A 16,796-nucleotide genomic window follows, 5' to 3' on the forward strand; every position below is an offset into this window, starting at 1 on the left:
AAGCTTCATGCACCAGAAACATGGCTGCTTTTTGATTCCATAATAATAAAGGATCTTAATTCGCATGAAAGGCTGCTGTGTCCTTTCATTTTGGTTTATTATTAGCCTACATTAATGTTCACAATGCCAATACAGTAGCGGTCACAGCAGTTCAGGTTTATCAATTCTGATGAGGGGGAAATGACTGCTGACAAAATGCAGGTCCTTTCTGCTGACATTTAAAATGATCAGTATTGGCTTACTAGCTTCCATCAACAAACAGGCAGAGCACCAGGTTGTTTTTGAGAACAGTGATTGACCAGTAAAAATGGTGTATCAAATAGTGTGTTGAACAAGCTGTGTAATAACAGGCTATTTGGAGTCATTTATTTATTGAATTGGGACAGTTCACATTAATCAACATATCAGGAATACATATCAATGTACCTTTTTTAAATAAGCGGAAATTAGCACAATTCTTTCACCATAGTCCCAAAGTATAGGGTTGAGAGGGGGAGAGACATAGATGCACAGCAGCAACAACAACCTTACCAACTATAATAACAGCCCATGCCTATAGTTCATGGAAACCCTCGATCCGCATCTGAGGATGTGTAATCACAGTCCAGGAAATCTTTGAGACAAGAAAGCACAAAAACTCCGGGCAGAAGTCAAGTTAGTAAACATGCGTTGACGGGACATGAATGCATTATTGTGTACAGAATAGATGGAGAGGAGAAGAGGGGAGCTTGGTGAAATCATGGGAAGTCCCCAGGCAGTCTAAAGGCTATAGACGAATCCACAGAGCGCTGCGGTGTCAGACTCCTGCTGCAGTGGGCATTCTGACACCGCAGTTATGATTGCGCCAGGGGAGCGCTCTATAGCAACATAAATAAGGCTAATCCAAGCCTGTACGTTTTGTCAGAAAGGAAAGTTTTAAGCCTACTCCTAAATGTACTGTAGTGATTGTGTCTTCCTTTTCCGACCAAAACTGGGAGAAGTTTCCACTGGTCTGCTTCCCATTACACTTTTTGGAAATCATTCTTGGATTTCTGGGAGCGCAGTGTGCACATTGTAAAGCGCTTTGGATAAAGGCGGCGGCGCTATATAAATGCACCATTTACCATTTACTTGACAATGCTGCCAACCATTTTCCAAAGCATACAGTTGTTTGTTTGATATTGCATTCATTATGGTATTAAAATCAACTCACTGACTTGAAACTTGCCTCTGTACATGACAGGAACATTGGGATAAATGCAGATCATTTGGGGGAGATTGCTTCGAAGGGACTGTAGTACTGATTCTGTAAATACTATAATAATGATGTACTGTATGTACATAAATTCTACCTCTTCAAGCGTTGTGATCAGCCCTTGTAATAAGAACAATAAGAGATACTATCTGATATTCTGTAACTATGCTCGGCTGTCTACACAACACGCCTACTTGTGTCTGCACTCTAAACTGCTTAATATCTACAGTAGGATTTTATATTAACAGTATACTCAGTGTATCAATTCATGTATCAATACAAGTTATCAGTTAATTATATTGTGTTTATAGTGCTTTAGCGATATTTATTACTTTTAATAATTTCATGATTAATGCACATAACACATTCGGTGCCAGAGTTTTATTAAAACAGTGTACGTCTAGTGCTAGCGATCTTACCGTTTGTAACGCTGCGCTGTTAGAGCGGACGGAAGCCAGGTTTTTTGGTACGGTGATCCATCTGTCCCTTACATTTAAGAGGCACCGTGGGTGATTCCAAAGTTGCGCTAGCCCCCCCCCCCACCTTGTGGAAAAAAACGAAAAAAACAAAAACATTGAAAACACGAGATTTCCCATGTTCGGCACCTAACCGCTACTCTTTGAAAACACGAGAAATCCCGGTTTTGGCACCCAATGTGTTAATAGATTTGTTTTATATTGTGTGTGTGTGTTTGTGTGAGATGATAAATGGTTTATTTGTGATATTGTCGTGTGTTTGTGATGATGTGTGTGTGGAGTAATATTGTGGGTGTGATATTGCTGCTTTCATGCTCTCTCTCTCCCTCTGCTTTCTGTTTTTCTCTATTGTTCCCTATCTTCATCTCTCCTCTACCTCTCCACCTCTTTCCTCTATTGTTCCCTATCTTCATCTCTCCTCCGCTCCTCTACTTATCCGCCTCGGTTCCTCTTTCACAGATCCGGGGTCACCATGTAGCCCAGTTGGACCCTCTCGGCATCATGGATGCCGATCTGGACTCGTGTGTCCCTACTGATATTATCACCTCCTACGACAAACTGGGTGAGGAACAGATAAACATCTCTAGCTGCCAGCCAGCTCCCCAGCTTACTATCTGAAACCCTCTCTCATATTCTGGCCAACAGTTGGAGAAAAGAATCTGTGTGTGTATTAGACCTTGGAATGTATTCATACAGATGTTATATCCAGGGCAGTACTTCTAGAATGTTATAAGACATTGGACAGTAGTTCTAGAATGTCATAATACACTGTCATTGATGTTATAACACCATGAAGTACTTCTAGAATTATATATATTTTTTGCTAAAGCCAGAGGTTCCGCTTTAGCGTTGCAATCACCACCTCTTGTCTGTGTTGTTTCGACCAATGACATTACCTCCTCAACAGAACATTCGTCGATAATCATTTTTCCCATTCATAAACGTCTTGGGGCAATTTGGAACTCCAATTCCATTCTTGCGTCTCAAGTTGTAAACAATGGCAGATGCCGGGACGAGGAAATGGCTGTAGCGCTGAACTGGAACCTCCGGTTTTAGACCACATAATCACCGTTTTGGCCCACATCGGCCTAAGAAACGGGTCGATGCATTTGGAGATTGATTAGGAACAAAGCATTTAGTCGATTAAAATACAAGTCATCTTTTGGTTGCGTCTTTTTAGGGGAAAGAGGCTTTCCAAGCAGCGCTACACAGACACAAATGTAAAGACAAGACTAATGTAGCAAAGAAACAGTTTAAAAAGCACCTGGGAACGCAAAGCATAACCAGAGCAACATCTCTAGCTCTATGACTCTGTTCCTGAGATATGCATGATTATGTAACTTTGACCTCTTACCTTTTTATATTGTGAAATCTTCAGGGCAGCTTACTGATCATTCCAACCAATGAAATCGTGAAAATCTTCCCATCTGTGTCAAGTTATTTTGTTTACACACACACTTACGCATGCTCGCGTGCGCGCGCACACACACACACACACACACACACACACACACACACACACACACACACACACACACACACACACACACACACACACAGATGGGACCAATTACAATATCCAGCATACATGAGGTCAGTGTAATAATAAATCTAATAATAAAACTACAACCAGGAAATAAAATATAAAACAGTGCTCTCAGAAAGTACATTTTACAAATATAAATGAGATTTAACCAGTCTTTGAGAAGCTTTCAGATATCAGACCCAGGTGTGGTCTGGCTCCTTGGTCTACTATTGGTGGGCCTTTTCTAACTGGGGCCAGCGCTAGCTCTTAGCCACTCTGCAGCTGGCTCTTTGGCTGCTGTTCTTCTTACCGCTCCGCATATTTTTGTTAGCTTGTGACTAATTTTGTTTTGCAGCATCTTTGAACTTTGTTACTGAATCTCCATTGTGCAGCGTTGGCAGCTGGCCGTGATGCTGCCTTTTTTCTCTAAGCTCTGCATCTTCATTTTTCCTGCCTTCTATAAGCTGTTAGCTGGGGTATTTTAGTGGTTCCCAACCTGTGGGTCCGTACCCCCAGAGGGGTCCCCACATGATTCTTTTTGGGACCTTAAAAAAAGACCATTACCGCATCAAAAGTAGTAGACAAACAATAATAAACTGGTCGAATATTGGCCAAATTGTCAAATAATATAAGAAAGAGACAAAACTGAAAATAGCCGATCTACAGAGCTTAGCACCCTTTAGACAAGGGGTCTTCAACGTCTTTCAGGCCAAGGGCTGCTCTTTTTTCTCTCTACACCACACCTCTTTGCCAAAAATACCAGATCGACAAGCTCACAGATCTGCTATTTTTGGCTAAAGTTCTCCTCAGAATAGGGATGCGAGGGTTCAAGTGGTTAATGTAAAAACAATATCCTATCACACAAAGATTTGGCGGACCCCCTGTAGTAACTCTGAGGATCCCCTAGGGGTCCCGGACCCCCTGTTGAAGACCCCTGCTCTAGACTCTGGGTAAAGGGCCTGTATTACAGATCATCCTTCCTCTCTCTGCCTTTACTTTTCTGTCAGGGGAATTTAAAATGGAACACTTTGCCCTCTATACCGTGACCTACATAGTCAAATCCTGAGTGTTCATTTCAGTTAGCACTGAGGATTTCACTGTAGAAATATCAGTATTTCTGCGTAATGGAACAGCACTTATAAGATGGCGGCAGGGATTCCCTCTAGAGGAAGTGCTGAGGGGGAAGTCGCCAGCAACGACTTGTAACCGTGCCATGATCCTGTAATGGTTAAACTAATATGGACTCTGACACACTTGAAATTGTAATAGCACTTGTTGTCATCATAATAAACCTTCTAAGAAGGGTTGGGCCTGTTTCAGGTTTTACTAGTCCAGTGTGATGTAAGGGCTTACCCTGGTTCAACCTTATGCAAAGGTTGAACTATGCTAGCATTTGTCATTATGGGATGTTGTGACACCCGTACATTCTGGTTTTTGATTGTAAATAAATGTCTTTACCCCCCAATGGCAATCTGGTACATTGGAAAACAATGAAAAAACAGAAAATCTAACATTGTGTGCATGGCCCTTTTAATGTGAAAAAAGAAAAGAAAACGATGTGAAACATTTTGGATATGAGGCTGATGGATGAGGTCATGAAATGCATTTTTGCATGCGATCAGATGGGATACAGTATGCTGCATGGCGCTACAGATGGGAACAATGAATACAGGGCCTAGTCATAACCTAGAAAACAACTACATCCATATCATGTGTGCGTTCCCCCTTTTCCTATTATGTTACACTTGGGTGCAGCTGTATTACCTGCATACGCCAATTAGTGGTATGATACACACACACAGGAGAAGGGCGCACACCAGTATTGATGAGGTACTGCTGACCTTGGTAAATAAGTCTAAAAGTAAAGAAAAGGCAGCACGCTCATAGCCACGATGCAGGATTTATTTAAAGGAATACCAACTTTTCGACCTGGAAAGGTCTTCAGGGATTGGTGACACACGCACACACACACTAATGGTAGAGTATCTGTGAATAATATACTGTTATATAAAGGACATTCAATCCAGTATATCCTGGTAATACAACAAAATCTAATTTATTTTCTACCTGTAGTGAGATTGTTTGCAGTCAGTAATGACAACAGGTAACAGGTTGTGTATTGCGGTGGACGCTGAGTCATTAGACAGAAAGTATATATGTTTGCTTTGCTGCTTGATGCTGTTGGCTGATCAGTTTGAGTGTTTTAGCTGAATGAGGATGTTCGTGGCTTCAAGCTGTGGAACTGTTTGTTAGTCTTGGCCGGAGATTTTGTGTGTGGCGGGTTTCGGTTTGTGTCTGTCGTTTGGATTGGGCACTGATGATGTTGAGAAGGTTTGGTTTAGTGATTCTTTGGCCATGTGTGTATCTGTATTTAGACATTTTGGGCTGTAGTTTGGTTTGGTTTGGTGTGTCTCTGGAGCTTGGTACTTGGGGCTTGGTACTTGGGGCTGTGTTCTCTCATCAGCAGATGGACATTTGTTTACACTGATGGACATTTGTTTACACTGACCAGTGTTCTGTACCACTGACCTTCAATCATTAACTTGGACAGTCTTCCATCTTTGTCTCCCTAAGGGTTGTTTGTTTGCCTCTCAGCTGTTCTGTGACAGTTTCGGTAAAGGAAGAATACAAGTGGACTTCCAACTTAGGATGGTACGATAATCGTTATTAGCGTTTATTGTGATAAAAAAAACTCACAATAATCGTATTGCGGAGATTTAAATTTATCATCAAATTTTCCTCCATCATACACTAGGATGAATTAGCTTTTGTTGGGCTGCAAATCCAGTACCACTTCTAAATAGCGCATTTGGTGCGCTCTTATTTCACTCACACATTCATTCGCCAAAAATAGCAGATCTACAAGCTCAGAACGTGCTGCAACGCGTTGTGTGCTTGTAGATCTGCAATTTTGGCGTTCCCCCCCGGATGCTGGGCGCTTTTACTTATTTATTTTTGTACTATTATTTACTTTAAAACGAGGCAATGAACTGTCCATTCCATTCCAAAACGCAGTCAGTGTAAATCTGAAATGTTTCCTTTTATTTAACGCTACAATGATGATCCTCAACTGCTGGTGTATTTGGGGTGAAGGTTACCTTTGCCGAACATGGACATGTGTGGAAACTCGGCAGTGGTGTTTGTCATGTGGTGTCTATATCCAAAGCTCTGCATCGTCAGCATGGAGTTACTGTATCTCACATTCTCCACTCACTCTTGATTCCATCAAAACAAGTTCTGAAGTACCCTCTCCTCTTTTAAATCAGTGGTTCTCAACTGGGCTTTGCTTCATTATCCATGATGTTGCCTCCAAATATGAACTCATTTAATCCGGGAACCCGGGAACGCATGCGTGTTATTTTAGATTTCTTTGGCTATTCAAAAATAGCAGATATACAAGCTTATAGTGCGGCACCAAGTGACGTGCTGTGAGCTTGTAGATCTGCTATTTTTGAAAAATCGTGATTTTTTTTTGGGGGGGGGGCAAATATTTGAACATATATTCTTTTATAGCAAACATTTGAACTCAAATCTTTGCTTCTGGGGATCCCTGGAACTAAATATTTTGAGGTGGGGGGGGGGGGGGATCTGCGGCCAAATACACATACATTGTGGTTGTTTGGTTGCTATATCAAAAAGTATTTGGTCACGGACCCCCATCCCAAATTTCTTTTTTTCCAGGGACCCCCAGAAGCAAATATTGGAGTTAAAAATGTTCACTTGAAAAAAAAAATATATGTATTCAAAGATTTGTACAAATTGTCAAGATAAAAAAAAAATAGCAGATATACAAGCTCATACGTGGCACCGTGTGCCACGCTATGAGCTTGTATATCTGCTATTTTTGAATAGCCAAAGAAATCTAAAATGATACCCTGCGAGGACCTCTTGTTATCCACTTTTGGATCATGAGGCCAGAAGTTGAGAAGCCTTGTTTTAAATACATATTGAGGGTACAAGGGAGATGGATGGAGAGGTGTGATGCAGAAGGCTGCTGTGCTGTGGTCAGTTCGATGTTGTTGGTCCTAGTAGTAGAAGATTGTCACCCATTTGCTGTCCAAGATGTTTGAAAGCATCGAACAAGTGATGGTAGACCCATGGAGGACTAAGTGGACCCAGGTTTATATTCCAACCTAACACTTGATTCCACTAATGTTAACACACCTTTGAAGGTGTGAGTGGTGAAATGAGTTGGTTTAAAAACATGTGGACACTCGGATGTTCAGATTGATTGGTGTAGAAGCGATAGCCTGGTAAACCCTCCCTCCGGAAATCTCATTTCCATTTGATTTCAGGAGTGAGTCTGGCCTGATCGCCCATGCTGCAATATTGGCTGTGGGCTGGAGTTGGGCGGGAGTAATACCGTTGACTGACAACCCCTTCAGCCATTGATTTTTGCCCTTCAGCCAATCAGCAGTTCATTTTTACCACCTCCAGACTATGTGACGCAACGGGACTTTTGAGACGGCCATGCCCAAAATAGGTTGCCTTATTCGGATATATGTGTGTCACTGCCCGCCCCGGCCGGTTCTCTGAATTTTTATTTTTAAATAGGCTCTGTCATGATTAATTGACCACATATATGAAGTTTAACAACTAAATTCTATCCAAACGATATCTTATAAGTAAATTCCGTGCCTCAAAATAGAAGTTTGAGAGCTTTTTGAAGTAAAAAAAACAGCAGAGAAAATAGCGGACAGAAAAGATGGCTGCCGTTCGTGTTTTGTCGGCTGTATTCAGGCTGCACTCGGTGCCATTCGGGCTCACTCGAACTCGCCACCTGATTGGCCAACTGTCGCTGTCAATCACAGAACGATGTGCGACGACGCTGATAGGCTCGTCTGTTTGGCGTACACAGCCAATATTGCAGAATGGGCGTTCATGCCAGACTCACTCCTGAAATCAAATGGAAATGAGATTTCCGGAGGGAAGGTTTACCAGGCTATAGAAGTGAAGGTCATAATGTCATTAATGGTCTCCGGGCCTCTCTCTCCCCTGCCCCCCCCTCAAGACCTGGATCGGTTACAGAGGAGGCTGGTCATTCTAACGGAGGTAGAAGGAGGTATGAAATAAACTGCCCTGTGTGTGTGTGTGTGTGTTTATGTATGTGTGTGTGCGCTCGCGCATGCGCATACATAGGCAGCATGGTACACAAACAATATATATATATAGGGAGGTTTGTCCCAACTACAGACAATATGTTTGTCATTTAACTTTAGACTGGAGGGGTTTTTAATGTATTTATTCCTTCCTGAAGCTACAGTAATAGTGCCCTCTGTATGGACTCTTAAGGCGTTGACCACACGTAAATGGATATTTTTCTAAATGGATATTTTCGCCATCTGTTTAAAAAAAAAGAATCCTGTCCACAAGACTGTAGCTTTAGATAAGCAATATATATCTCTATTCACCCGTAAAGGGCAAATGCACATTTAATGCAGAAACACGTTCCTGATCTGGACCGGATAAGGAACGTGATTCTGTTTTAAATTCTGTACATGCTGTAAAAAAATATATAAATTAAAACTTAAGAAGGTTGTTTCACCTTTTACCTTTTTGAAAATTGTTACAAATTCGTTTTGTTGATATTTTTGTGGCTTTTTCTGCCTTTTATTGATAGTATACAGTAGAGAAAGACTGTATAAGGAAACCGGGAGAGAGAGATGGGGAGTGACACGCAGCAAAGGTAATCGGGCGGGGGAATCAAACCCGCGACTCGCTGTCAGGCTGCAATTGAGCCTTTATGTGGTATGCGCCTTGTGGTATGCTAGACCAGCAGCGCCCCCTGAAATTCGTTCCAAAATTGACCGTTTCTGGTACACTTTAAACTGCAGACATTGTGGACTAAGTGATATTGGGCGCAGCAGATGGCTTTGCGCACCGGTTAAGTGGTGCAGTTGATGCAGCAATGCTAAGCTGGGTTGTTTATGTTTGTTTAGCACTGTTACACATTGCTAAACAAACATAAACGACCCAGTGTATCCGCCATTATTATTGATGTTTCCTGGCGCATGCTCATTACAAAAAGCAACGATGGGCATGCGCAAATTGGGCTGACGCCGTCGTCTCTCCAAATGCTTTGTTTTTCATGGCTACATGGTTCTACAGGAAACAGATTTTCTTTTAAATCTCCACTTTAGAAGGTGTTTTAAAACATCTGTGTTTTAGGCCCAAACATGGCGGAAAATATTCGTTTAGCAAAATATCCATATTGTGGACAGGGCCTAAATCTCAGATGTGTATCAGCAGGCCTTACAACTGTGCTAGCTTATTAGCTGATGCTTCTTGGCTTGTTCCTGTTCAGTCAACAGCACATGCACATATGCTTGTTGTGCAGAAACTCCCAGCTCTCACCCAGACTACTCTTATGCTTAATCCAAATGGCTTGATTTCTACAAACTTGCAGACATAAGGTGTGTTTCCTCAAAATGCAGCTAGGGCTCCCCAATTCATCATATCCAGAGAGTCCGCTTGGGTGCAGACTTCAGACTTTGCTTGTGGGATTACGCGGAATTCATTGCAATAAGGATGACAGTATTGTAAAGGAACATCACAAAAACAATACTAAAATCAAATTAATAAAAGCATTGCCAAAAAACACAACCAAACCTTAAAATTATTAGATAATTTTAAGTGTGTTGATGTAGTGAGGTTTGATTAGATATTGCATAATAGGGCTTCTAAAGCACCTGAATCATACGATCAGGTGATAAAAGCCATGATCTCTGAACGTGCTGTCGTGATTAAACATTAACCACATGAACCCTAGCGTCCCTAGAAGCTTGTTGCATCGCGTTGTGAGCTTCTGGATTCTCTCGTAATTACAGATCATGGTGTTTTTCAATGCATGGCAATGGATGAGGTCTGTAGTCCTGTCTGTCTCACTAGTGCATTTTGTACCCTCGCAGCCTTGCTCCCTTGCAGACTTGATGTAGTAGTGATGCTGAGAAACGGTACACAAGACCAAAGGCCTGAGTCTACTTGTCAGCCTGAGTGTTGACATTTGGATTTGGATTTTTCTCCTTCACTCTACCAGCTAGTCAATAATGTATGGAAATCGCTGGTAGTCTGGGTCCTTTGTTAGATTGTGCTGTAGTTGCTAAGATTTGGCTGCGTGTGTGAGTGGCATACTTGGGTGTGGTTGTAGTTTATAAAATACTGGATGTTAGTGACTATGTTCAATACTGTATTTGGGTGTGGTTGTACTATACAGGGTGTGTTCAAGCTCAAATTCTATTCTGAGCTTTATGGTTGGTTGACTTGATACACTCTGTGTTCTATAAGGTCATGTAATGTTCAGTAGTCACATAATGTGATTGGCTGATTAAGTGCAGTGTGTTCTATAAGGTCATGTAATGTTCATTATTCAATAGTCAGTAATGTGGTTATTTCAGTATTGGTTTAACGAATATTTTTTATCCTCATATGAAGGTTCAAGGTTTCTTAATTGTTATGACTTCTGTACAGGTAAATGAGAGTAAAATCCCTTTGTTCTAAAAGGAATTCCTTTAGATTTAAAGGTTCTTAACACGGTGTGTGTTCAGTGACGGTGAGATACATTTATAGCCCTGGTGGACTGGACTGACTTGCTTGCCCTCTTCTGCTCACATATCTTGTTGCTGGGGCATGGAGGTCAGATCTTGTGCATATCTGTTCACAAGCTGCCCTTTGAAGAGAGTGGAATCTAAAAAAAACAATCATTGGCCACAAAGTGAAAACTTCATTTTATGAGACAATATTTTAGTTCGTGTGAACTTTACGACAGTGTAACTAAGATGAATCTTACATTCTCTGTGGTACAACAAAACATACACACAGCTTTACTAGGCAAGGCAGTTTTATTTGTATAGCAACAACAAGGCAATTCAATGTGCTTTACACAGAACAACAAGCAAAGGAAACACAATAATACAATAAAAATAACAGATACAGTTACAATGCAGAAGAGAGAAAGAAAAGAAAAGTGAAAGTAAAGAAAGTACCTCAATCAAAGGCAGCGGCAAACAGAAAGGTCTTTAGTTTTATTTTCAAATAAATGAGAGTGGCAGCAGACCTGCAGTTTTCTGGGATTTTATTCCAGATATGTGGTGCATAAAAACTAAATGCTGCTTCCCCACGTTTCACTCGTTTACCATCAAACTAACCAGTTTCAACGTATCGTTTAGTGTGGACTTTGCACCCTAACTTGAGAGAGAACTTGTGTAGCTGGTGCTACATGCATCAGGACTTTGTGTTTCGGTCCTTTGGTTGCCTTTTGGAAACAGGAGGAGCTGTAGCATCCCTTGGTATTACTGTATTAACCTATCGATTGATCGCTTATCTGCTGCCATTGATAACCATGTTAATGAGTTGTCTCCTCACTTTTTTTTCTTTTCTTTTTTTTCTCTTTTGAACCCCCCAAATACCTAATTCTCCCCCCAATCCTCTTCCAACACATCACTGGAACTGCTAATGCTACAACTGCTGTTTAATGCAACAACCCCTGCTAATGCTATTGCTACTTAACTACTGTCTCTACTGCTACTAACACAACTCATTCTTATCCACACACCCATTTTCTTCCTCTTGTTTTCTCCTGCCTTTCATATTTCATGTCATTCCATCTGTCTCTTTGCACTTGACTCTGTTGTTTCAACCACTGGTCTGAATGACGTGCCTTCATAACTAACTACTTATCCTAATATAATATAATAAACCTTCAATCATTCATGCACTCACTCACTCACTCACTCACTCTAACTCATCTGCTTGTCTGTCTTTCTTTTCATTACCTTCTTTTCCTCAATTGGCCTTAATCCATCACTCGTGTGTGTGTGTGTGTGTGTGTGTGTGTGTGTGTGTGTGTGTGTGTACGTACGTGTGTGTATGTGCATGTCCATATCCTCTTTGCTTTCCTCTCTCCTCATATCCTCCCTTCGACAACCTTTCCTTCTTCCCTGCCCCCCCACCCCCCACCCACCCCCCCACTCACTGTGGTGCATTCTGGGACATGAAGAATTCTATGGGCTGAACGAGTCGGATCTGGACAAGGTGTTCCGTCTGCCGACCACCACGTTCATAGGAGGCGACGAGACCGCTCTGCCTCTCAAGGAGATCATACGTCGTCTGGAGGTGCACACACACACACACACACACACACACACACACACACACACACACACACACACACACACACACACACACACACACACACACACACACTAGGGCTGTCAAAACTACTCACATTTCGACTTTTTTATTGGCACACACCAAACGAACGCTTACGCGTTTCGGGTAAGAGCCTTCTTCATGGGTTCATTCCTACTTTTGATTTGTATACTGGATTTTGGGTCTAGCACTCCACTTTTTCTTCTATTTTAAAACTACTGTATAATGGGAAAGGGAGTTAATTTAAATTCAACAGCATGTCTTGGCTCTTTGTTTACCCAGTTTTGAGTAATGAGAATAATAGTCCAGGGCAGGCCACTACGGTACTTTGCTCTGAAGGTTGTTTTCCCCTTGAACCCGAAAGGCAGCCTGGGGGGTTTGTTTATTTTTGGAACACAGTTTTTATATGACGAGATCTAAGATTTACCTATGGGAATTCCAATACAAAAAATAACGCTGGCCCTTGACCCAGGGGTAGTGGGAGTGACGTCAGGACTTCGGTTCTCTATAGTAATACTAGTAATAACAGTAATGCTAATGGTCATTATGTGTTTGTCTTTGTAGATGGCGTACTGTCAACACATTGGAGTTGAGTTCATGTTCATCAATGACCTCGATCAGTGTCAGTGGATCAGACAGAAGTTTGAGAAACCAGGGGTCATGCAGTTCACTTTGGATGAGAAGAGAACCCTGTTGGCCAGAATGGTTCGTTCCACCAGGTAAACTACCAGTATCTTCAACCTACATTCTAGAACCAAAATGTTAGAGCTACTGTCGACAGCGTAGACCCACTACGTGGTCCGTGATCCCTAGGGCGTCCTCAGAGTTACTACAAAAGGGGCCACCAAATCTTTGTGCGTTAGGATTTTTTCTTTTTTTTTCCGAACCCTAGCATCCCTATTCTGAGGAGAACTTTAGCCCAAAATAGCCAATCTACAAGCTCACAACGCCTCGCAGCGCGAGGCGTTGTGAGCTTGTAGATCGGCTATTTTTGGCGGAGGTTTGGCGTAGAGGGAAAAAAAGAGCAGAGTGAAAGGTCAAGTTTACTAAGTATTGACGGTTCAAGCTGTTAAATGTCTGAAAATACACATGAATCCAACATACACTGATGACAGTGCTGTCAAACAAGTCTATGAAGCTATCTATGAAATCTATGACAAAGTTGAATCAACAACACAATTTTATACAATATGTAGTGGGGAGGGGGGTCCCTGCTTCATCTCTCTCTCTCTCTCAGCTAAGGGGTCCTTGGGCTGAAAAACGTAACCCTAATCCTAGAACAGTTATCTACAACCTAGAATCATTACCTGCAACCATTATCTAGAGAACCTAGAATCATAATCTACACAGTTCACTGTGGAGAAGAGAAACCTGCCGGCCAGAATGGTCCTCCTCTCTACCAGGTAACAAATTAATAATACATATTAATTTTGGGGTCCTTTGTCCTTGACATGAAAAAAAAACGTTTGAGAAACCAACTGGTCTAGAACCATAACAATGTTGTTGTTCAGGTTTGAGGAGTTCCTCCAGAGGAAGTGGTCTGCGGAGAAACGTTTTGGCCTGGAGGGTTGCGAGTCTCTGATTCCTGCTCTGAAAACCATCATAGACAAATCCTCTGAGAACGGAGTGGAGAACGTCATCATGGGCATGCCTCACAGGTACTGGACACATGCACATACACGCACGTTGTATTACTGTACTTGAGGACATAACCATTTCAGAACATCAGTTTTATGAATGTAATTCTTTTCTATTTGTTGCCATTTTAACCATAACCTTAAAGCCAAAAATGTGACGCGTTGTGAGCTTGTACTGTAGATAAGCTATTCTCGTTGCAAGACACCTACTGTAGGTATAAATCGGGCATAACTCAAACAACCCACACATAACATCCTACAGATGTCTCCATAAATTCTTCCAACAGTGCTCTTTGCTTTTTTTGTTGTTGCCTTTATTGGGTGAGGCCGTTTAAATAAATAGCTGACTGAAATGAAATAATTCATATAGAGGTTATAGGAATAGCTAATGACCTCTGTCTCTGTCTGTCCCTGCAGGGGTCGTTTGAACGTGTTGGCTAACGTGATCCGTAAGGAGTTGGAGCAGATCTTCTGCCAGTTTGACTCAAAACTGGAAGCTGCTGACGAGGTCAGAACCACATACATCCTGCTGTATTTCCAACTATTACAGCTATGTAATGAAGTGGTGTTTATTGTGATTAGGCCTGTCACAATTATTACATATTCTCCTAATTCGTCATTATTTGAGATAATCCCAATTATTTTAGCATAATCGTTTCCATGTTGAAAAATGTTCATTCATTTTCAAACATTTTCCAAAACAAATTCAGAAATAGCAGATCTACAAGCTTACAACTGTAAGCTTAACCGTTGTAAACTTGTAGTTCAGCTATTTTTACATTTCTTTGATATAGTATAAAATTATTAAATATGTCCGTAATTTCTTTGTATATTTAAGTTATTTGTCATATCTGCCTTGTGCAATTTTTGATTATGAAGCCTAAAAGTCAAGCAGAAATACATTTTGTATTCATGTGTTCCAATGTTTAATGCAAAAAAATATATATTTAAATCGTTAATCGAAATTATTTGTATGACAATTAATCGTCAACTTAAATTTCATAATGGTGACAGCCCTAATTGACTGATGTGCTGTGGTCTTTATTCTCAGGGTTCAGGTGACGTGAAGTACCATCTGGGAATGTACCATCGGCGTATCAACCGTGTGACCGACAGGAACATCACCCTGTCCCTGATGGCCAACCCCTCCCATCTGGAGGCGGTCAACCCCGTGGTCATGGGCAAAGCCAAGGCTGAGCAGTTCTACTGTGGAGACACAGAGGGCAACAGGGTGAGAGGGACATAGATACATAAGGAATATGGATTGATTGATTGAATACTCTATTATGAACATAGATAAAGAAGATCGATGGATTCATGAATAAAATTGACGTGTGTGTTTAGGTGATGTCTATATTGATCCACGGTGACGCAGCGTTCGCCGGTCAGGGAGTCGTCTATGAAACCTTCCATCTGGCTGACCTGCCCAACTACACCACGCACGGCACCGTGCACGTGGTGGTCAACAACCAGGTACACACACACACACACACACACACACACACACACACACACACGTTATTAAACAGGTACACACATATACGAATGTCATGAAGGAGTTAGTACACACACATTCACAGAGCTGTCATGAAGCAGGTAAAGTACACACACCTAATAAAGCTGTCATTGAACAGGCGTGCATGCACACACACACACACACACACACACACACACACACACACACACACACACACACACACACACACACACACACACACACTTACACAGCTGCCATTGAGCTGGTGCATTATGCTTGTGTTTGTTATTAAAACTGTTAACTTTATTAAAATGATAAGTCACCTGAAAAACGTATTATACTCTTCTTTTGTACTCCGTCTTACTCTATTCTATTCTACTCTATTCCACTCTACTGTTGTCATCTTTCCCCCTTCTCACCTTTTGGAGTTTTCTCTCTTCGTCTCTTTTCATTGTCTCCTCTCTTTCTCTTGCTCTCTCTCGCTCTCTTCAAAGGAGCTTAATTGGCATGAGAAAACATACGTCTACATTGCCAAAGTGGAACATACAAAACGATATATGTACCATTAAATATACATGGGAATAAATAAAAGTGTAAACAGAGATGTGTTACATTGCAACTTAGAGGGAAGACGGAACTATAAAAGTTGTCAATTTTCTGTCAGAAATGGTTATACATCCATATAGGAAAAGGTTAGTTTGGTATAAACTTATAAAAGTTGACAGCAGTATTTCAATGTTTTGCATTTACTAAGGTATAAAACCTTGGTGACAAATGGCAGCAATTTATAAAAAAAATGTACTTAAAGGTATTGCTCTGTTCATATGCACAGTATCTCTCTCTCTCTCTGTCCATAGATTGGTTTCACTACAGACCCTCGTATGGCGCGTTCGTCTCCATATCCTACTGATGTGGCACGTGTTGTGAACGCTCCCATCTTCCACGTGAACGCAGATGACCCCGAGGCCGTCATGTATGTCTGCAAAGTGGCTGCGGAGTGGAGAGCGACCTTCCACAAGGATGTAGTGGTGGACCTGGTAAAAACACACACACACACACACACACACACACACACACACACACACACACACACACACACACACACGTGTCACAGTAAACGCTTGGTTAGTTTTTGGGGACCAGCTTTCAAAACCTTCATATCGTCGCTGTCGGGCAGAAACCTCTTATCTCCATATCTTAACTTTTTGTGTTTTTTCGTAAATGAACGCCCCTACTTGACAGCGTCACACAAAAGCATCTAAAGTAGCAGATCTACAAGCTCGAAACGTGGTGAGAAGCG

The 16,796-nt window shown here is 41.5% G+C and overlaps 1 protein-coding gene across 3 annotated transcripts in view; it reads left to right on the top strand.

Moving 5' to 3' along the window:
• The window catches only part of ogdha (oxoglutarate dehydrogenase a), a 46,737-nt gene that overhangs the window by 18,017 nt on the left and 11,924 nt on the right, over positions 1–16,796 (top strand). For 2 of the 3 annotated variants that reach the window (XM_084056275.1, XM_084056276.1), the window contains exons 4-12: positions 2,170–2,272; positions 8,247–8,297; positions 12,231–12,346; positions 12,947–13,101; positions 13,894–14,040; positions 14,437–14,527; positions 15,071–15,250; positions 15,364–15,492; positions 16,354–16,533. In XM_084056275.1, coding sequence (XP_083912401.1) covers positions 2,170–2,272; positions 8,247–8,297; positions 12,231–12,346; positions 12,947–13,101; positions 13,894–14,040; positions 14,437–14,527; positions 15,071–15,250; positions 15,364–15,492; positions 16,354–16,533 — 1,152 coding nt within the window. The remainder of the gene's footprint in view (positions 1–2,169; positions 2,273–8,246; positions 8,298–12,230; positions 12,347–12,946; positions 13,102–13,893; positions 14,041–14,436; positions 14,528–15,070; positions 15,251–15,363; positions 15,493–16,353; positions 16,534–16,796) is intronic. The other variant, XM_084056277.1, reaches the window with a different exon arrangement.

The sequence above is a fragment of the Gymnoscopelus microlampas genome, assembly GCF_963454915.1.
Source record: "Gymnoscopelus microlampas genome assembly, chromosome: 4".
In the NCBI taxonomy this organism is placed as follows: Eukaryota; Metazoa; Chordata; class Actinopteri; order Myctophiformes; family Myctophidae; genus Gymnoscopelus; species Gymnoscopelus microlampas.